Genomic DNA, 23,875 nt, shown 5'->3' on the forward strand with positions numbered 1-23,875 from the left:
TTGTGAACTACATATTTTTTATCCCTCCAATTGACAATTTATATATTTTCTCCATTAACTAACTCAAGCTTATGATGAATTTTTCATTTCACTTTACTCCCATCTTCTCTACCATTTTAAAACTGATTGTTTCTATTTATCATTAGATGATTTTTATTAAAACTTTCAGTGATGTTGGTTTTCGCTGATGGAGGTAGAACAGTCTGTTTTTAAGGTGTTTAAATTATTTTTCGTAAATCATATTTACTTTCTTCCATATCTGATATGTATAGAAGGACTCGTTCGTTAAAATTCTCGAGTTCTGATTTTCAATGTTTGCAGAATAGCTGAATCCATTTTTGAGGATTTCTGAAAAATATCTGTTATGTTTTTTAGCTATGCGACTTCAATTTTGGAAAACTCTCAGGAGATCGCCCACACTGTAACGCCAGAATGATACCCTCTTTATCATCAAGAGTCATCTGAAACCACGTTTCTAGTAATGCAATTTTGAAAAATTTATAAGAGAGAGTCCCTGATTCCCCCCTCTTTCCTTAACACGATCAAAGACAAGCCTAGAATTGCGTTTTTGGAGCATCAATTTCAAAAAATTGCCGGGGGAATGGCAGTTCGAAAATTTAAGAGAAGCGCCTTTCTAACTCCTCCCCATTCTCATCAACATTATTAAAAGGTTGTCTTAACCTTGGTTTTTAGGGCTTCAATATCGAGAAAATTCCGGGAGAGCTTAAGAAAACTCTTTTTCTTAACGTCACAAAGGTCGGCTATAAGTGCGATTTTAGAACTTCAGTTTCAGAAAACTGCTTGTCCCCCAACCATAGATAGCGTTTTTAAGACTTTAATTTTGAAAATTTTCCAGGGGCGAGCCCTAGGATCTCTTTTTTCCTTAAAATTACCACAGTTAGTCTAAAACTGCGTTTTTAGAACTACAATTTTAAAAACAAAGGAAAGCCCTCCTTAATGCAACGGTAGACTATTTACAATTGTTCTTTTAAAGTTTCAACATTGAAAAATTACCTGGAAGAGGTCACCAAACCTTTTATTCCCCTAACATCACCAGAAATCGTGTAAAACTGGCTTTAAAATTACAATTTCGAAAATTTTCGGGGGAGAAACTCCTCGGACTATCTAAGTGACAATAAATTTCCGTTTCATGGTTCATATTGTATACATCTAGTAATGGCCCCATCCCAAGCCAGAAAGTAGTCCCTGTAATTATTCATACGTTTGAAGAAAAAAAAATAATAATAAGGTGTAGCAAAATTCGGGGGTACCCAAAACTTGTTTACTCAAGGTCCACGATTTAAAATTAGGGAAGACAAGGCAGGTCAACAATCCAACAACATTTCAGTTCAAATGGTATTTGTTAGCGCTACACCCCCCCCCCCTTCGTGAATTTCAATGGAAATTATACGCTCTAAAAACTGTTATGTTTAACCCAATTCGAAAGCGAGAAACTTTTTGGGGGGGAATTTGCGCCATTGAGCTTGGGAGGGATGGGCACCACTGGTGTACCGCAGGTGGTCAACTTACGCAGGTTTCACTGTATATTGTTCCAAAGTGAGATCACACTGGTGTGATCAGTTCTCCTGGCACGGAAAGTCTTATCGCGGCTGCTGTAGGGATAAATGAGTGATGACATATATGTGATCACGATCGCGAGCATGTTAAAGAACAGTACTGATGGTCAAGAGCTTCTAAATGGTCTACCTCTTACTGATGTCAATACACAGTAAAATTAAAATCTGATTCATCAGTAACTAAGAAATATATCAATTTTAAATGTTTAAAAACTTTAGAGATTAAGTGAATTATTACCTCTATTGTAGGCAAAAATACTTCAATATTTCTGTCTCCTATTTACGAAATTATTTTAATCAATTTACTCATGCATGAATTTAAAGACTGTTTGTCAACTAAGGATGCTAAAAACACTACAAGAACCTCAAGAATGCATTTGTGCAGCAATGCAAGCCTTTGACAAAGTGATACTACTGCATTGTGCAGCATTACAAACCATTGATAGAGTAATGCAGTATGCAGATGTATAGAACAAACTGGATTAGAGGTTGGACGTATGCTGTGTAACAAAAGTGTCATACATCAAACATTTTAACACTAAAAAGACAGAAGTGGCCCCTTGCATAGTTTGTTCTTCAATAAATAAAAAAAATCTAGTAATTGGATGTAATGGAACTTTCTGACTTTTCATAATGTGACTGTTTCAGTGAGTGCTTTTAATTCTTTAGTCATTAGTTTCATAGAATTGTCAATAATCAACCTCATACCTAAAAAGACAGGAGAGGCCACTGTAGCTCCTGGGGTGTTTTACAAACAAAAATGGAGAAAATTTTCCTTTCTCCTATTAAAGGTAGCATAGAAAAGTGCTATGCACTCTAGTTTCACCTTTATGTTCCTGTTTTGCTTTCGGTCAAAATTCTAAATGCAAAATACTGCCGACTGGCTACCAGCCTTAGATGGTGGGCAGAACTAAAATCTCTAGGGATTGCTTTTGGAAAGAGAAAGTGACACCTTTTCAATTTCGAAAGTAAAGATAACATCACAGACATTAATATGGATTATTTTCCTATTTAATCATTGGAGATGATGCGTGACGCAAGTGGACCCACTCAGAAGGAAGATTTTTGAGAATTGATTCAAAAATCTGGTAAGGACCACACTAGCCTTTCCAGTCTTTCTAGGTATACAGAAAATTTCAGTCAGTTTAGTGTTAACTGAGGAAAAAACTTTTTACAATCATGTATCACATATTATAATATATGCAGTAGTTTCAACTATATGATCTTTTGAAATTGAGTTCATCATTGGTGCTCACCCTGCATTATGTTAGGAGTGCATTATCTTTTTGAGCGAAGCCCTTGACGTAACAGGCAGACTAGTAGAGGACCAATTGTGTGCCAAGAAAGCAGCTGACGAGCTAATGTTAACTATTCCATTAAAATGTACACATAAGCTCCAAGTTTTCTTTTTCTTCTCGATTTTTAGTGACAAATGGAATTTAAATGGAGAATAATAAATGGAATTTTTTCAATAAAAACTTATAAATCATATTACATATAAAGAATTAAGTTACAAGAAATGCAATACAGCCAAAATACGTGAATGTCACATCCAGAAAAAAAAAATTCGCATATTATAAACTCGAAATTTCTAATAAAACATTAGGATTTTCCTTTTACAACTGCACCACTTTTGGTATCTTTGGGTTTAGATCATACTTTGACATCATTGCCCCCCCCCCCCTCCTCCATTTCTGCTACATCAGGATAGGGACTCTGATTTTGTTTGTTAAGATCTAGACTTTGAATACATAATGATCTCTTTTTTTTTTTCATGCTTGCAGTTCATCAATGGGGGAAGCCTGGAACAATTACTACAGGACAGGACCAATGCAGAGGATCTGTCCTGGGAAAGGAGGGTGAAGCTGTCTCTAGATGTTGCCCGAGGCATGGAGTACCTGCATTCGCGGGGTGTTTTCCACAGAGACCTCACTTCCAAGGTACCTCTTAATTTCTGATAAAATGTTGACAATGATACTTTCAATATGCATTAACTGCTTGAACTTTAGTTAAGATGAAATGTCTCTGATCAAAGTATTATTTTGGTATTGAAAATAAGTATTTCCAATTACATTTTTTCATACTTCAAGAAATGCCACTTGTGACGAAGGGAAGGGATAAGGCAGGGTTGTAGTTTTGGCTGGATGAAACTGGTTTTATTCATGCCACAGGTAAAAACTGGCCAAAACTATATTTTGCCAACTAACAGCTGCCTGAAACTGTATTGTATAAAAGAAAACTAGGTAATATGTATTCACATATCATTTATATGCATATAGTTGCACACTTAGTTGCATAAATATAAGTAAAGAAAATAGAATGGGTGTTTATGAAAACTGAAGTAATTTTTTGAACTGAGTTAGTACATTCAACTTTTTTTATATTAACATTAAAAAATTGTTTACAACAAATAGAAGCACTAAACAGCCTGCAGCTATTTTTGACAAAACTTCTAATATTCAATTTAATAATGTTGTAAGATTCTGGGATGTTGTGCCATGGTCTGAGCGTTGTTACTCCAAATTTTAATTAGTGTTTCATTTATTTTTTGAACAAATATTCAATTTGTTGAAAAAATAAATGAAACACTTAGAACAAAGTTGGAATTCGTTTTGTGCTTATGATACTATGAAACAAGTGTAGATTGCGTTATTTACACTGTTAGAGACATTTCTCCAGTGATGTGATTTACCTTTTGGCACATGCAGTAATTTAGTACTTGCATAGTGTGTAAAATTAACTGTGTAAATAATGAATACTGACTGGTTATGGAATTGTTGTTTCATATTTCTTTTAATTATGTATTAAAATAAATTCATTTTAAACTTTATTATTTCCTTTATTCACGGCTAATGATCAAAACTGGTTTTATCCATGAATAAATCCACCACTGGCCGAAACTCATACAACCCTGGGGTATGGTGAAGTGGGACACTTTGTGACAAAGGTGGGAGGTCAAATATGTTTTTAAAAAAAAGTGATGTCATATATGGACAACGCCTAACAGCATGAACCATTGCGTTTGATAAAAAATAAAAATAAATAAATAAATAAAAATATTTAAATATACTCTTACGTAACCATGAAAATGTTTTTTTTTATAATAGAATTTTGCTCAGTTATGCCTTGTGTTAGTTTAATAAAATCCATTTTCCTCTCTTTACAGAATGTTTTAATAAAAATCAATGGAAATGAAATGATGGCAGTTGTTGGTGATTTTGGTTTGGCTGAGAAGATTCCAGATCCTAGGTATGTTAGTTTTTGCCCTTCTGATAATTTCTTTATGGTGCCTTTATTGCCATTTTATCCCGAAGATAATGGCTAAGTTTATTGTAAACTAAGAGTGTATGCTTCTACAGTCAATAATAATTTGTGTAGCACTTCCGTTCAATGATTTATCTCACTTGTAATTTCCTCAAAATTGGTGTTGTGAGTCTTCTGTGTGTCTATCAACTTTTTTTTTGGGGGGGGGGGGTTGCACTTCTCTACCAACTTACAAAGATTGATTTTGAAAGTGAGCATGTTTGGAAATTGGCTGGAGAATCAGCACACACTCTAAAGTGAGCAGCTGTGACGTTACTTTAAAAATAAGTTCTCTCCACTTGAGGGGCCATAAAAAAAACTCACATTGATTGGAGAAACTTGTGACCTATCATGCTGCTTTGTTATTTCACAGGGATCGCAGCCAGAGGTTGCCGATTGTCGGTTCTCCTTACTGGATGGCTCCGGAGTGCCTGAAAGGGGAGTGGTACAACGAGAAGGTGAGTTTTACCGTTTCTGGATAAACTTTATTGTCATTATGCAATAATAATAATAAATAAATAAAATTAATCAAACTGTTAGTTTTTGAAATCAGTTGTTATTAGTTGTGTATGTGTAGAATTCAGTGTATTATAGCTCTTTTGTTGTTTAAGTGTTATCATTGATTAAAATGCCATGTCATAATTATTTCTTTAGCGGTACCTTGCTCTTTTTTACTGCTGCTGCTCCTGCTATAAATTGTGCAATGTGTCAGCACTAGTTTTTGTTAAATATTTGCTGTCTTTAGAGAGGCGTATGGATTTTATGAATATCACTTTCAATATGCAGTAGAAAATCGATTGTCCGAGCTAATTGAGGCCACTAGTGCCTCGGAAGTCTTTGTTAATAGAAACTTTGTATAAAAACTCGTCATAATTCAATTCATTACCATGAAAAAAATGTTTTTTTTTTTTTTTTTGGTTCAAGCATATGGCTGTTTCATGAGTCAGGAAGGGTTCCCATGGTGCAACTGGATGTGTCCCAAGATACAACAGGATGTTGTACCTTGGAACAGTTTGGAAATTTTACTTTAAATAACTGGCAATATTTTATTTTCAGACTGTCTGAATTTTAAAAAATATATTACAAAGAAATATATTGAAGTATTGTAATGTGAATTTTATATTTTTTATTTGATTTGAATAACTTACATTAAAAATTGAAACATTTGTTAAATTTATTAAAATGAAAGATGTTACGGGGCTGAAGTTTAGCACTGAAAACAGGACAAGGGGTCATTGTTTTAAGCTATTTAAATCTCAGGCTAACATGGATATTAGGAAAAATTATTATTATAGCAGGGTAGTGGAACCTTGGAACAGCTTACCGGAAGAAGTGGTAATGAGCACGGGAGTAGATAGTTTTAAGAGGGCTATTGATCTTCACTGGGGATTGTAAATCGACTAGGAACCAGTCTAGCTGGGCCCAGAGCCTGTTGCTAGTCGTCACTTTTGTATTTGTATGAAAAGTGTCCCAAGGTACAACGCTCTCCCATATATTAAAGATATCACCTGAATAATGTCTAAACTACAAAATTATGTAATAAAAAATATTACTAGTTCCCAGAAAATAATACTTAATTTAAAAAGAAGAGGGGAAAAAATGATCAAGCTTTATCTATTTGTTCAATGTATGCAAAATAATTCTAGTTCTAAACTACTACTTTTTACTGATATTTAACAGATAATTTTTGTGAAAGGGAAAGGGAGGTGGCATATATTATTCCACTAGAATAAATTAAAAGCTGTGGTTGCAGAAAAAAATTCTATGTTTTTTTTTTTTTCTCAAATATTATAGGATTACAATCTTGCTTTAATTTAATCGATAGGCTATATTAGATTGATATGCTATGTACATTTTTTACTGATCCTTGTTGTGATGTTCTATTGTTACACATAAGATCTTTGTGTAAATTTTCAGGCGGATGTATTCTCGTTTGGCATCATATTGTGTGAAATTATTGCAAGGATTGAAGCTGATCCAGATGTCTTGCCTAGGACTGAGGTAAATCATGTTTATTTGCTTGATTAAAATTTGGCTATTCTGGAGTTTAGTAAACATAATATTGCTCTTCAAGGGTACCTAAACTAAACCAGTCAATTAAAAACCTGTTATATAACTTGGGTTAGATTGACAATGGTTAGTAAAATTTATAAAACATACATCAAAATAAAGATCGTAAGTGGTCTGTTGATTGATGGTCTCTTAACTGGTTTGTAAAATGGTTTTACATGTGGTAGGTTCAATGCTACAAAAAACTGATACTGTTTGAACACGGATTGTATGTAATTTGACAATGTACCAAGTAAAGACTTTTCCATTTGAATGAATCTAGTAGGGGAAAAGGGAAAATAATGATGGGATTTGAATGCAAGCGTTTTATAATGCCACTAGTGCCTTATTCATTTATTGCATTCTCTAAAATAAAATAAGGGAAAACAAAATAGTTACCATGGAAACAACAAAAAGAAAAGAAAATATTTTCATTTCGATCAGGAACCTAAAAGCAAAATAGTAAGCTCAAAACTTTGTTGTGAATAAATAAATCAATTAGTTTTTGCCGTGAGAATATGGATGGAATATACTTTAGAATGAAAAAATGTTGCTGAGAGCAAATTTTCATTTTTACAAAACTAAAGCTAAATAATAGAGAGGTAAAAGCGCACATCTGTAAGAAACCAACTAACACCCCTATAAACTAATAGATACGTCCGTTTCCGCCTATAAACCGGATATTAGCCTTTCCATGTAATCAATGGTTAGACAGTAATGTCCCTGTGCGTATTCTTGTTCAGTTGTTCACTCACAATAACCTGTGAGTGTCAGTCTTTTCTGGCATGTGTATCGTTTTTATACTAATGAATGGGTTCTGGCTTTGAAAAAGTTCAACCTATTGGGGGATAATTTCCAAAGTGATGTCTTTTGTTTGTTTATATTTTTTCACTCATTATTCTTCCAGAATTTTGGAGTTGACTACATGGCTTTCAGTGAGATGTGTCCAGAATGTCCACCACAGTTCCTGGAACTGGCATTCAGCTCTTGCAGGGTGAGTTCCATTGTTTTTCTTTTTGTTACTTTTTGTTCTTACAATTTCTTTTTTCATTTTATCTTTTTGCAATTTTCATAGTCTTATTACTGAATTAATTATACGGCACTGCTGAACAGGCTGACTTTCCTAATTAGCCAGAAATCCTAGAAGTGATGAATCATCTCTTAATGTGCTAGGTTGTATTAATTTTGAGTGTTTCTTCCTTCCTGAATCAAAATAGTAAAATTCAATATTTCTGTGCCAAAATTGTAATTTTCTGTGCAAAAAGAAAATTGAAGTTAGTTAATTTTATATATTTTCTTTTATCAATGATCTGTCATCAAGTTATCATAAAATCTGTGGCAAAAATTTAGGTGTCAAATCCAGTGAACGTTCGATTTTGAGCCTTTGTTGGAAAAAAAAAACCTTTTGAGATTTCTGTCTAAAACCTGTGTAAAATTCTTTTCTGCATGCGTTTTGCAGCTGTGCAGGAATCATAAGTATTTCTCTTCTTATATTCTTCATCTTCAAAAAATTTATTTTCGATAATTGATGAGGCAAACAAAATTAAATTAGGGATGAGGATTTTCTGCTTCTTGGTGGATTTCTGCCTTTTTAATTTCCAGAAAAGAAAAAAATCGCCCCTTTTCAAAAAAGCATAGTTCGTCGACTTGGATAATTTTCATGAATTTTTGAAAAAGAGCACTAGCACCTTAACTTCATTTTCATAATACTTAACAACATACACTCCATGTAACCATGCTGCACCACTGGCAACTAAAGATTAAGTTTACCCCCTACTTCTTTACAAAAAAAAAGAATGTTTTGCCACGTTTATTATTATTATTATTTTGAAAATAAGCGTTTTAAACAATAGGAAAATGAACTGCAATTAACATACTCATGTTAACAATAAATGCAATGTTTTTGCTTTGAATTTTGTGTGGCATTACTACAATTCTTTTTTGAAAGCAAATTTTCATTTCCTCACCATCTGAAACTCTACAAAGCCATTGTTTCTAGCACTTTTTATGCAGTCACTTACTGTTGTCTTGAATAAATTGTCAGATAATGAAATTATTCCAGAATGTACTAGTACTTGTTTCATAAGTGTTCATTTAAAAAGGTTGGCCTAAAGTTGTAAAAATGCTTTAAAGTTTTTTTCAAGAAATGGTTCACGAAAAATTTCCGGAAAATTACACCACATGTATAGGTTTGGCCACCCGCTTTGAGCGGTCCCTCTAACATACCATGCTGTTAAGATATTTCTATCGAAGTATCATAGGGTATGACATAAATGCTATTTTCTTTAAAAAATAGGTAACCTATTTTAGAACTATTTCCCGCATCTGGTGACTATTTTACACGTTATAAGCCATTAAAGCAACTATTTTTGTTGGCGGAACTCAATGGCAGATCTGATAATTAAAATCTGTGTTTTTGAAGTGTGCCAAAATCAAACACGTACTTTGCTGAAAATTTCATGTTGTGTTTCAGATTCATTTTTTTTTTTTTTTAAGAGTGTTAGAGTTAGTTTATGAACAATTATCGCATAATTTTTGAGCTATTTCCTTTCATGTTTTACCTCATTATCAGTTCCTATAGTATGATCAGATGTGCTAATGTTCACAAAGTTTTTTTTTTTTTTTTTTGCCTGGCAAAATAAATGTAACACTCATTTCATGAAGCTATATATTTTAAAGATTGTTCCTCTTGTCTTTTTTTAGCATTAGTTGTATATGTTATGTTCTGAAATACTTTTCCAGTAGTATGTAGGGGAGAGTGGGGTACTTTGTCTTAAGTTAAATCGGGGGGGGGGGGGGGATCGTAACGGCAGAGGGACATCTTACAAGCAATCCAAGCTGCCCTAAGTTGCTACCACCCAGCACAGACCGTCTTGGACACATCGTGTGTCTTGACTAAGAGTTTTATTTTTATTAAGTGCTCAAAGTAAATATTTTAGTTTGTGTTTGGCATTTTGTTGCTCCGCCACTATCTATTGAAAGTATGAATATTATTTCATCTTAATCCTTAGTTAATTAGCTGGATATTACTGTTTTCGTGTAAAAGCTTAGTTAGTTTTAAGTTGCTGAAACCATTACGAAAATTAAGCAAATGCACGTGGGGCACTTTGTCACAATATGGATACAATGTACGAAGTGCAAAGAGTGGCCCCACAAGAAATGTGGACATCTCTGTCTTCTATGTTTGTGAAAATTGTCACGCAGATGAGGATGATTAAAATATCAAGTGGCTAAGAATGTATAACTAGGTTATTGAATAACATTTTATTTGAGTGTATGATTGCAACACAGAAGACTATTGTTAATTATTTTACTAATTACAAATGTAACCTTTCATTTAAACAATGTAATAAACAGTTTAAAACTGATTTTTCCTTTAAAACTACATGTGACCAAGTACCCTGCCATGCAGCACTTTGTCACACTTGAAGTGCCCTGGAAAAAACAAATGAATCCTTACTTAAACATTTATTAGAGAGCTGGTTGTTTTATGCAACTTGAACAAAGGTATGCACCATTTATTTATATATTTGTTTCAGCTCAAAACACTAACCAAAACCTGGTTGAAAAAACCATCAGTGAAAATTTTGACAAAACATCTCCCTTACTATATTCTATTATCCATCCATACTATATCTACTAATAGTCTCGTAAGTGCACTTCTGAGCATCTTCATGTGCCACAACTCATTGCATATGTCTCACAAGTAATTCAAATTGTAGATTGACCCTAACAGTCGTCCAAGTTTTCTGGACATTGCTGACCAGCTGCAAAAGCTGCTGAATGTCTTCAGCTGCCTATCCGGGGACCCAAATGTCTCTTGCCCCCCTGTGATATATTCCTCCTGCCTGGATGATGGTGACAATATTGACAGTGTTCGAGCTATCTGTGAGTTTTTATTTTCCTCTGTTAGAATTCTGATTAATTACTAAGATCCTTCACATTTAAATGCATATATCTGTCATCAATGATATCTTTCTGTACTTCTTCAAAATTTTACATGAAACTATTTTTACATGTCTTTAAATGACATTCAGCCCAGTTCTGTGCCTCAGAACCAGACTAATGTAAGTCCAAAAATGGCAATGACAGGTTTGGGGACTCACTTTTTTGAATTATTTAAACTTTTTTGCGGTGTATAGGTGTACGGTAGATTCGTGCTACAACACGATTTGACTTACGCAAACTAGATACAATGCGAGTTTTTCATAAGTAAGGTATCTCAGAGTTACAGTCTGAGTAAAAACTTTAAGTCCATTGCACTTTTTTGAGAAAATGGACACACCTTAATCTTAGAATCAAAAAGTCATATGAGTGATATAATTATTAACCTTAAATACAAGCAAAAAAGATAAAAAAAATTCATTGTAAGTGTTTCATTATCAGAAAATATCACAGATCAATATTTGAACCTGAGTAAAATCTTTAAGGCCAACATAGAAAAAAGCATATGAGGACAAAAATTCAAATATTTATAAGCTTGTGTGGGAGCCATTCCTTCAAATTACTTCAAATATTCTTGTTTTCATGAATGAAACTAGTTTTTGACAAAATTCAGGATGTATTTTTTAACATTCATCTTCGATGGTAGATTTCAGCTCTATTGATGAAATAAAATGTCTCTCCTTTGCATAAACTCTTCTTGCTAAGTCACCCAATAAGTTCTCTATTGAGTTAAGATTTGGAGACTTACTTGGTCATTTCAAAGTTTCAACATTGTTTACTTGAAGCCTATTTTTTGCACTGTTACTCGGATGGATGGATGGATGCATTGTTTTACTGATATTTTCAGTTTTCTCCAGCAATAAATTCAGCATTTGGTAAAAGATGACTTGAGAAGACATTTTGATATGCTTGTTAGTTCATTTTACCTGAAACAAACGCAACTGAGCACACACCATTGTAAGCAAAGCACTCTCAAGTTCTGACAGAGCCTCCATCTAATTGGCACTTGTAGAATATTTCTTTTTCTTTTCGTAAATCATGCCAATAGTACTTCTGTCCGTTTGGCCCATCCAAACTCCACTTCTCTTCGTTAGAAAAAATTATTTGCATTCATTGGTTATCCCAGGTCATGATTTCCTAGCTAAAGTTAAAACGTCTATATTGTGCATTTTCAATAAATAAGATTTAAGCAATTTTGCAGCATTAATAAAATTTCCACACCTTCTAATTGTGTTATATATCATTTTTGACAAACATTTAAACCTATCGTCTGAATAAGTTTCCTGGTTGAGTACTTTTCAGGTAATGTAATAATTTCCAAACTCTTCTTCCATGACGTGAGGACAAAGCTTTTAAGTTTTCCTGGGTTTTCTTTTTACCCTAATTGTGTTTAAATCAAACAAAAATGTTGACTTCAGACTTCAATTTTCTAGTTTTTTCGCAATAGTCCGCCTATACTTATCCTTGTTGAAGAAAGAGCTTCATCTGCCCTCTTTCTTGAACAGTTTAACTTTTTACCTTACGATATGGTCGCAAGTAGGACAAAAACTTCGAAGAAATTAATCACAAAACTGCAAGTTGAAGGGTTTCCACAATCTTGTTGACTGAGGTGACATTTATTACAGTATAAGTACTTGCAATTTTTTAAAAATACTAGTAGCTTTAAAGTTTTTACTCAAGCTGAAATGCTAACTTTGAATAAACCACTGCTTTTCTGGTTATTGCATGCTTTACAAATCCTGTCTGTTGCATTATTTCTTACCAGTGAAAGTTCATAATTAATAATACAATAATATTAAAATCCCTTTAATTTCATTTTCCTTTTTTCAAAGAAAATTATACTGGCCTTAAAGTCTTTACTCAGACTGTAAGCTCGTCCTCACCAGGAATGTGAGATTTTTCAGAAGAGAAGCAAGAGACTTCAGTATCTGATTCGTTACTGGCTGCTAAATATTGGCTTTTTTAATGAGCTTGCGAAACGTTTCGCACTGAAAGCCTGAGTACATACACTGTTATCAGTCTGACCTGGCTTTGTGGTGTGTATGAATAACTACTTGGTATTTTTCATTCAATCGCTCAAAAAGTACAGCATGAAATTGAACGAAATTCGATACACATATGTGCCCCCATGTGAATTGGTGCCCATAAGTTTTTGACCCCAATTTCTCCGACAGAGTGGAGCAATTGAATGTTTTATACATACTACACTTTTGACATAATCTGTGTTGAATCTATATATATAAAATGAATGTTTGTCTGTATGTCATCCATGAACTCAAAAACTACCCGGCAGATTTGGCTGAAACTTTCACAGTTTGTTATTTTTGGTACTGGGAATGTTTATAGACCAGTTCGAAAAAAATCCGATCGATAGTTCCTTTTTTATTCCAATTTTAGTTACAATCCATTGGATAAATACAACAGGGTGGCGACAGATCAGGGAAAAGTCAGGGAACTTTATCAATCAGGGAAATATCAGGGAATTTTGAAAAAATAACAAAAAATCAGGGAAAATTGATTTTATGAAGAAAAAAAATTTTTTTTTTTGCTTTACAAAATTAAGTACTCTAATTCCCTACGCATTTTCCGCTAATTATCTGTTCGAAAAAAAAAAGTAAAATGAATGAGGTGCAATATTTGCATCTTTTTTCCTCAACGTCAAAGTATTGAATCTTACTTATTAACCACAGGATGAACTTCCTAAGATTGCTTCTGTGTATGTTAGGGTGTTTATTTCACCTAGCTTGAAATTTCCTTTTAAGCTTTCAATGCTACATAAAATAAACAATTATACAGGCAAAGAGGAAGCCTTCATTAATGCCTTAGCTCCTTTGCCGTTATTCCATTGTCTCAACGTAATTAGTGTACTGTAATGATGATTTCAAGAAGAAATCTTTTGTTTTTGTTTAATACTATAAAAGCTTAAAAGTTATTACTTCTTCGTGTTTTTAATTTAATTGCTAAAATTGAACTTTCAATAAAAAAAACTTTGTTTTTTGTCGTCATACTATTTGTTGTCACCGCAGATTATAAAGGTTTTCTTTTCTTCAGACTTAAGTGATTCTTTAATTTTATAACCAAGTTGTATTCTTCTTTTATATATTTTGAAATTAACTAATTGCTTTTTTTTTCTTGCATTTCAAAGTTGTTTGTCACGAAAGCAATCTTAAGATTTTTTTGTTGCATACTGAAATCATTTGAAATAGAGTTAGCTTGTGTACTTAAGTAAATATCTTTATTTTTTTATTGTTAAAATGCTGTATTAATTCATTAAAACTTATGTTCTTGATTAGAGGAAAGCTCCCTATAAATGGATGTCAAATTATTTCATCTGTTTTGCATAAATATGTCAATTAGTTATCTAAGAGTAACTACATTACTTCTATTCTTTCACTATTACTTGTTATTCTTGCAGCAATTATTATATTGTTTGAAAACTCAGTTGAAAATAATTTCAATTACTTTTTTGTTATTTGATAAATACACATATGTTTTTATGAGTAATTTTAATAGTTTCTTAAAATTCTTATACTAAGTGATCTCTGGTTAAAGTAAAGTTTTTTTTTTTTTAAATTTTCTATAATCTTTCCATGTAGAAAAATTGAATATACTGTTTTGTAGGGGTTTTTTCCCCCCAAAAAATTGACTTGATATGTTTTTTTTAACCATTTTATTAAAAAAGTAGCATTTTTTAAAAATATATCTTTAGTTCAACAACTTTACACAACTTAAAACGTTTAAAATAATTCATTTTATACAAACATACAATGGATTTCAAATAGAGCAAAGAAAGAAAACCATTACAGGGTTGCCACGCACCCCGGGAAAAAAGGGAAAACCTAGAATTGTCAGGGAAAATGAAAATGGCCGAAAATCAGGGAAATGTCAGGGAAAATGAAAAATTGCATATTTCCGATCGTTCTTAGCGCGGCCTGCGGTCTATGACGTCAAAAAAAAAAAACTTTCACCCTTGTTTTTTTCGCCGCTATTCCCTTCCCAGCTATTCGCAACTCCAACGAACTATAGGGGGCACTGAAGTCACTGTCTAATGGCGGACTTAAAAACCAAAACAAATGCACATGGTAACGAAGAAAATGCTAAAAGTGTTGTGATTTTTGTTCGTACGTATGATTTTTTCGCTTTATTCTTTTTAAATTATTTTTCAAAGTCTTGTGGATATTCTGGCCCAAGTAGAAAGAAATGAGAATTCAAGAAGCATTACTAAACGTCAAAGATTAATGCAAACTGCGTAGTTCGTAGTTCTAAGCAGCTATTTCCACGATGTTGGATTCGATATTTATCAATTCTTGATAAAACTAAATAATAATTGTGGTCTGACAAAAATCACAATTAATGCTAGAAAATTCAATATGACATTACAAATTGTTATCCAAAGAACTTTTTGCCTTGCTTGGCTAGCGCTTATTGTTTTGCATTTGTTGGCTGAGTTATTTCTCTCAAATTCCCGAATCGGTTAATTTAAAAATTTTCTGTTTCGATTTTTCTAATTTCTGAGTTACGATTTAATTGTGTCATGTTATGCAAATCATCAACAAAATTCTCACGGATATATGGTGGTAGTTTTCTTTTCAGTTGATTGACCATTATTTCTTTTCACTTATCGAATTCTGTAATATTACTACCATTTTATTCCACTCATGATAAAAATTAAAAATGGTTTAACTAAAAACGCGAAATCTCGCCAAGGCTTCTTTGCTCGCACTATACCATAGAACTATAACCCTAAACAAATTTGGCGAAACCTTTCAGCTGAGAATAAAAGGAATAAAGTAAATTCTTTCTCGGTTATTCATTTTGTTCTACGATAATATATTCAAGAAAATATTTTGCATACTGTCCATTCCAACTAAATGCTGCTGTAAAATATGGTAAGTTTAATTAATTTAAGATTAAAAAAAACCCCATATTCTTACAAATTCATACAAAACAATAAAAATTTTTACCTTGTATAACGTTATCCAAGTTTGATAATCCAGAATTTTCGCTTTCACCAATTATTAAGGAAATAATGAAAACTAACATTATTTTGAAAAGCTCGAGAATACTACTAAGGGAAGAATTAATTTCTGTAGCTGAAAGCAAACTAAGACACATCGATTGCGTTAATAAATACTCAAAACAAACTGCCTGTGTTTACGTCAACAGACACCGTGGAGCACACGCAACGTGGCAATGTTTTAGTTGCATTCGCAGTTTCATAAATCACCGCAAGGTAGCGTATTTGAGCGCTGGAGTTCCGAATTCCCTTCCCATTCTTCGTTTTGTCATTCCCCTCTTTCTTCTTCCCCCTGCAGTTCTTTTTATCAACTCTCTGCCATTGGCGCCTGCGCCATAACAGTCGGCGGCGGCGGCGGACATGCGCAGAAGGTACTTCTTTTTTTTCCTCCTTTGAGCGGGCTCTGTTTAAACACTGCTTGTTTACGTCAGCAGTTCTGAAGTTGTTATGATGCACAGTACATTGTTTTGTCTGCGAGTGCGACTGAAGTTTTTTAATGAGCTGCAATAATCTTTTCATATTTTATATTATTTCTTTAAATTAATTAATGAAATCGTATTATTCTAAAAAATTTTGTTCTGTAAATTTCGTTCATTAGACAATTTTAAACTTAGAAAGTTTCTCTTTTACAGAAGTATCGCTAATCTTTTAGTATTTTGGTAGTGATCTTTAAAGACTTCTAATGCACTTCTTTCTTTCAAAATAAAAGTAATCTGATTTAAAAAAAATCTGCACATCAGAGAAGTTTCTGATCAATGCTCAAAATTTAACTTTATGACAGGGTGCCCACAGGAGTGATTAGTTGCACCATCAAAAAAAAATTTTTTTTTGGGGGGGGGGAGGGGATTTTTTAATTATTTATTTTACTTTATTTTTATTAAAATTATTTACTCATATTATTTTACTTTATTATTTTCATCTGTGTGTGTGTATTTTATTGGGGAACGAGCACACTTTTCTTTCAAAACAATAATAATTAAAAATAAATAAATAGGTAAATAAATAAAAAAAGAGGGTTAAAAATAAAAAAAGCACTAAGGCGTTCAGAAATATTTGGGGGGGGGGGTGCCATTGAACTTGGGGGGGGGGGAGCACCCCTGTTTTTTGAGCAACAAACAGGGGAAATATGTGAAGCTAAAAGATGCATGATTTTTTTACAAAGTCGAAAAGCACTTTGAATTCAATGGATTGAAAAAGTTTAGGTTTCATAAGTTTTTAGTTCAGATTATGTTAGCAATTAACTTTATTTTTGTGATACAGATGTCACAGTTGTTAATTTTGCAGTTTCACTTGATGTAGGGCAGTGGCTCCTTGCTATTGAAAATTAGATATGCTACATTTACATTAATTGTTTATTACAGTGATTTGCTTCACTTGTGTTAGTACATTAGGGTATTTCAAAAATACACTTTAAAAAAAAGGTTTCTCCTAGAAAACAGGACACCACTCAATGTTTTTAGACTTGTGGATAGTTAAATTCTGGAAGAATTTTAACTTCCTATTCCAACTAAAAGAGGGTGCTCGACCCCCTCCCTCAAACTTCATAAGTATGAGGAGGGGGTTAAAAAATACATTGAACTGAAAAAACAATGATACATACTATAATCTACATGAGTTATATGCATATTCATAGCAATAAAATTATTACTTACATAAAAAAAAAACAGCTGGGGAAATTAAATGTTTCTAAATTTGACTTTTTCTGTGCTAGAGCTAATGTTAAATTAAGGGGTCATTGAGCACCCTCTTAAAATTTGAGTAAGAAGCTAAAACTTTTACAGCACAATAATATTAGTAAGTCTAAAAAAAAATAAGGGGTGTCTTAAACTCGAGCTGTGAGAAAAAAAAATGAACCACCCTTAGTACATATTTTTGATTATTTCAGCTTGAGTAAATTAAATTTGGTAACCATTGTTTGTAAAGTTTGAAAATGAGGTAAGTTTTATCAAAACTTGAGATGTATATATTAATGTTGCAAAATTAAGGTGGAGATCGATAACCTGGAATTTTTCTCAAAACCACTTGGAAAACCTGGAAATGTCAGGGAATTTCATTCTTGAACTTCCGTGGCAACCCTGCATTATCATTGGTAACGTAAATCAGGGAAAATTGGTGAACTAAATCAGGGAAAAGTCAGGGAACTTTTTTTCACAATTCCTGTCGCCACCCTGTACAAATAAAATTATCGGCTGCAGAAATTAAGTCGCGTGAAAGATCTCATTGATAAGAAGTTAGCTGTTGCCATTTTTCTTGAGTTTGAACAAATAAATTCTTTATTGTTTTATGGCTTTTCATGCAACGGGGGGATTTAAAACTTTTTCTATTTGATATTTTTAGCGATTGATTGATCTTCCAAACTGTGTGAGTACAAAATTTGAGTATAGTGATGGCTTCACTTGATACCTGGACCGATTATTATGAAAATTGCTATATATATGTATTTTTCCACGGAGAAGGTGCATAATATGCTCATTGAAGCCACTCGCCACCAGGTGACACTGCAGAGTAGCAACTTCTGCCCCGTTCAACCGATTGTCATGAAAATCAGTATAATGATGTATTTTTTTGTTGGCGTAGCAACGCGCGTCGGGTACAGCTAGTTTCTAATAAAATTGTGCTCTTGGTTTAAGCTACGTACACTTTTTAGTATCAGTACAAGAAAAATTGAAATTTAATTACAAAGTTAGTTTTAATATGGAAAATTCAATTTTTATAAATACAAATCCTTTTTCTTATGTTTATACAGCAACACGCATATACTTAATTAGACTTATTCTTAGTGTATTTTCACTCATGTAATTTAGTTCTGGATAGTTCAATTTTTGGAAAATCCAGTTTTGGCTGGTTTTTACTAATAGCATGGACGAAATCAACTTGTGTCCAGTTAAAAACACACTCATGTTGCTGAACCTAAAATAAATCAGATAAATTTTATCTAACTGCTGAAAACTTTGGTAACCAACATTCAATGTATGACTACAGCCAATATTACACCTGCAATCCAATTTCAAACCACTTTTTTAGACTAAAAGTACCTTTTTTTTCAGTAGTTGCAAACGGTAATCTGTTGGGAGCCCTGATATGTGTTGACCTTTTCAAATTACTTGTACTTTTCCACCTGCAGTGTTTCCTCTCTCTTATTTTGTCGCATTTGGAAAGCTCTTAATATTTTAAGTCAATACATTTTGTTTTTCATTTTTAGTTGCCCATGGGTGGACTCGAACCAGTCTACCTCAAGATAAAGCTGAGTCGAAAAAAGATTGTACTCCAGTAACAGAAACGCCTGCATTGCAAGTATCGACTCCATCACCCGTCACACCAAAGCACATTGGGGAAGCCATGTCAATGCAGGACCCTCACTACAAACCAAGCAGCAACTCACAGAATCCTTTTGCTTCTTTGCCTCGTTTCTGGAAGGGCAAGAAGTTCTTAGAAGAGTCCACTTCTTTTGAAACAGTTGATCCGAGCCACTCGCTCAAATTTGATTCATTTTCATCAGTCCCTAGCAATCCTCTACAAGACGGAGCCTCAAATTGCAGCTCAAAAAATGCTCTCTCTAAGTCTCTGCCTACGTCGCCTGTGCTACTCAAGAAGACTATCTTTGTGAATTCAATCTTCTCACCTAGATCTACATCTCCCGGTCCTTCGTACAGTCCGCCCTCTTCTCTGTCACCATTTGAGGCAGATGAGTCATTTTCAGGATACAATTCCGTCCAAGAGCAGATGAGCGATTGCAAACTGGAAGATTCTAGGTTCATTCCACAAGATGCCAAAGTAGAACAGGCTTTTATGACATGCAACTCACCGACACCAGTTGCCTTTGGAGTGAAGACTGTGAAGCTTCGGCGTTCCTCAGGGGAGTCTGGTTTCTTCAGTGTGGGTGACAGGAACAGTGCCTGTGACTTGTTGCTGGAGCAAATGAATGACTCCAAAATGGAAGATGGATGTAGCAATCCCATTGAAGGCAAGAAGCCTTCCAATGATTTTGAAATGAGTTTCATAGAAACTACTCCTTCATCATGTGCCAAACTGAGATACTCTTCTGATGAATCCAGCTTTTTCAGCACATCAGATCAAACCAGTGCTTGCGATTTGTCTATGGAGTGTTGTCAGTGTCCCGAAGATGTGCCATCTTGGACCTCAAATGATGTCTCTGACCCCTGGTCTGATCCTTCCCACGACATTGGAAGACGTAGGAAACGTCCGTCTTCTTATTGTTCTGATGAGTCTTGTGCCTGCTGCAGAGTTCACTTGAGCCATTATGAGGTTCCTGTAGAATCTGGAAAAGATCAGTCGCTTCAGTTTCCCAATAATGCTGCTTGGCAAAAGAACCCCAAGTTGTACACTAATCCAAATCCTGGTGGCTCAAAGGAATCTGTTGTTGGAATCGAATTTTCTAGTCATATCGAATCCGGTCCTGAATTTCATCCTGAGGATGATCTTGGTTGTGCTGATTTTAATATTTCCAAGATGTGTAAAAAAGGAAGTAGACTTGCTAAGTGCATGAGAACTTCACCTGATCTCTAAGGTAAGTTTAGTTTTTAAGTTCCGTCTTCGAAAAAAAAAATAGCTGAAGCACATCATTTTGCGCAATCTTTTGTTTTTCGGTCTAATTTACAAAAATATTTTAAGGAAAAAAGATTAATAAAAAATTGTTTTTGAAATATATATATATATATATATATATATATATATATAACTAAATGCATTTTGACTAGAGGTTTGAACCTTTAGTAAATGAATGGCTAAAAGTGAAAAAAATGTATATATATATGTATATATATACATTTTATATATACATATATATAAAACATATATATTACATATATACAATATATATATATATATATATATATATATATATATATCATAAAATCCCGAAAGCACCCCCCCCCCCCCCCCCCCATTTTTTGACATGTTAGTTTTAGGAGAAAGAGGGTGGGTAATAATCAAGATTTTTTTTGAAAAATTAGCCAAAATAATTGTTTTTAGTAGTATTAATTTTAGAGTACTGAAAAGAAATAATAAGTAATAAGAGTTAATATTAATGAAGAGTGAGAAAGTAATTAAGACCTTTCAAAATTTTCTCATAATAAATTGCATGTGGGTGCCATTTTTTTCAAAAGAAAGGATTTTGCACCTCAAGTTGGTAAAACCCCTATTTATCGCTTGAAAATTCATCATGTGCTGAATGTAATAAGGTTACAGTAAAAGAAGCAAAATCTTAATATTTTTGTTTCAAAATAGAAGCAAAAATCACTCACAACCGCAAATTGGTTACGAAAATCATTTTGAAAAATACGCCTTACAAAATTTGCAAACGCAAAAACATATCTCTTACTCGATTTAGTAAAATATACATTTTTGATGATCCTAAACTCGTTCAAGTACTTTATTTCTCCTTTTAAAAGATTAGTTTAATGTTTTGCGCTACTTTTTAAGCAACGCATTTCTAAAATGGAGCCGCGTATTCAAAATGATGTCGTGTTGAAGATTGTTTAGTCAGAACAAAAATGCTCCTTCCAAAATGAATAACAAGAAGTTCTGTCTAGAACTAGACGAGCCTACTTTCCTGTATACCCATACTACTTTCTAGTACCTGATCAATATTCTCAAAAATAGCTAAAATTGCAAATTTTTTCAAACATATTTTTAAAATACTTTAAGCTGATTTCTAGGAATAAAATATTCCTCACTCATCTAAAAAAATTAGATGCGTAAAAAAAAAAACCACGAACAAATAAAATAGCAGCAACTTTTAAACAAAGCAGCTAGTACACTTTTTTCCATTACAAAATATCTTTAACAGCTTTCAAAATGAAAAAATAATAATTAAAATTAATAAGCTCATTAAAATAAATACATCATATCAAAAAAAAATCGTTTCTTTTTCCCCTGTTGCCAAAAATAATTTTTTAAATGAATTAATGCACTTACCAAAATAAATAAAAACAATAAAATGTCAACTTAAAGAAATACTTTTCATTGCATAGACTTATAATAAGAATAGACCGAGCTATGGCAACCCTTTTGCTGCTCATAAACCAAACCATGTGACTGGTGGATATCCTAGCAACAGCGGGCGTTGATCGTAGCCGTCGATCAACGCCCGCGAGTAATAAAATAAATAGAATTGATGGAACATGGAAGAATGATCTTTTATGGAGTCCGATTTGTAAATTTCTTATTCTAAGTTGTAAATATTTTGTCAATATAGTTAGTTTTTCGTTTAGATAGTATTGTGCATTTTCTTTATTCAACTTCAATAACTCTCTAAGCAATTAAAGATGCAAGTGCCCCAAAAGAATCAGCAAACGGTAAGATTTTTACCTATAATTTCAATTTAAGATACCAATTAGTACATTTTTGCATTAATGCAAAACGTTTACACCATTGCGTTTACGCCAACGCTGACGTAGCAGTTCCGAATGAAATAAGTTACTGAAAACTGTGATCAAAACTAATTACTAATGTCAAAATAATGCATAACTAAAAGAAAAACAGTTCAATCTCTGCACCTGGAAAAAAATTATAATGAAAACACATTACGTCTTAAAATACATGTCGAGTGCAAAACTATAGATAATGTTGCCCTCTAGCAACCATGCTGCCAAAGTTTTCCCCAAGCCTACCACTAGTCAATGATGTATCCTTGAACCAATTTTTTCATCAGCAAGTTTGGGAAAGCTCGTTCTACTCATATTATTAGTCTACGTTTCATTGTCAAAAAAAAAAAAAAAAATCGTCTGTGCATATTTTTATGTAGAAACATAAATGACTTCGAGTTTATTCGCCAAAAACTGAGAACCTAAATTGAAACTTTAGCGTAAAAATAAAAACAAGTCATATCAACAATAACTATTTCACAGTTAAAACCATAGCAGCGGAGTCGCAGTCAAAGTCAATCTCATTTTGAGATAAAGGAGTCAGAGTCGAATAATTAAGAATCGTAGTCAGTCATTTCTCCTCCGTGTATAATTTTTTGCCAAAGCTATGAAGTCAGAGTCGAAGTCGGGGAGTCGGAGTCCGATTAATTGTCGGGCACAGGAGTCAGAGTCAAGTGCCCCTAAATTCTCGGAGACGAAGTCTGGAGTTTGGCGTCAAGAGTTATTTCCAACAAAATTTGTTTGAAGTAAATCCGCCTTCAAGTACGGAATCTACATTGACTTTCAGTTTCCCCGTAGGCGCTATTATAAAGGGATTTGAACTGTTCAAAATTGAACGGAAAATTGTTCAAATCGAAAAGATATTTTACATACAAGTTTTTCATCAAAAGCTTTTTCCTACAAAGTTTGTTTGAAGCAAATTCGCCTCACAGTTCGGAATTGCCTTGAATTTCCCCGTAGGCACTAATGTTAAGTTTTTTGAAGTGTTCAAAATTGAACAAAAAATAGTTCAAATCAAAAAGTAAAATATGGGAATGAGATGTCCTCGCCGAGATCTTTCGAACAAAAAAAAGTTTTTTCGAATCGGACTATTCATTCAAAAGTTATTAGGGGGGGACAGACTGACGGACCGACAGACATTTTTCCCCATCTCAATACCCTACTTTCCAATTTTTAATTTTTTGATATTTATTTATTTTATTTATTTTTGACTTTTTTTTGTTTTTCGCGATATTTTTAAGATGCATTAAGCCTTCTTTCATGCTTTTTCTGACTTTTACTGGGAAAGTAGGCTAAAAAGCAGTACAATTGCATAAATTTCTTTTGTAATACCAGGCTGCCACTGCAGACTAAACAAGAAGTTCCGTCTAGAACTAGACGAGCCTACTTTAGTACCTGATCAATATTCTCAAAAATAGCTAATATCGCAAATTTTTTCAAACATATATTTTTTAATATTTTAAGCTGATTTCTAAGAATAAAATATTCCTTACTTTTCTTCAAAAAAAACGAACAAATAAAATAGCAGCACCTTTTAAACAGAGCAGCTAATACACTTCTTTCCATTAAAAAAAATTTTTAACAGCTTTCAAAACGAA

At 33.2% G+C, this 23,875-nt stretch overlaps 1 protein-coding gene across 1 annotated transcript in view; it reads left to right on the top strand.

The window, feature by feature from the left end:
* LOC129216203 (dual specificity testis-specific protein kinase 2-like) overlaps positions 1-23,875 on the top strand; it is a 115,749-nt gene that overhangs the window by 84,911 nt on the left and 6,963 nt on the right. Inside the window, exons 5-11 of the mRNA XM_054850389.1 lie at positions 3,362-3,517; positions 4,744-4,826; positions 5,254-5,338; positions 6,798-6,881; positions 7,837-7,923; positions 10,652-10,817; positions 19,094-20,419. Coding sequence (XP_054706364.1) covers positions 3,362-3,517; positions 4,744-4,826; positions 5,254-5,338; positions 6,798-6,881; positions 7,837-7,923; positions 10,652-10,817; positions 19,094-20,418 — 1,986 coding nt within the window. The 3' untranslated portion in view covers position 20,419. The remainder of the gene's footprint in view (positions 1-3,361; positions 3,518-4,743; positions 4,827-5,253; positions 5,339-6,797; positions 6,882-7,836; positions 7,924-10,651; positions 10,818-19,093; positions 20,420-23,875) is intronic.

The sequence above is a fragment of the Uloborus diversus genome, chromosome 2 (assembly GCF_026930045.1).
Source record: "Uloborus diversus isolate 005 chromosome 2, Udiv.v.3.1, whole genome shotgun sequence".
Classification (NCBI taxonomy): Eukaryota; Metazoa; Arthropoda; class Arachnida; order Araneae; family Uloboridae; genus Uloborus; species Uloborus diversus.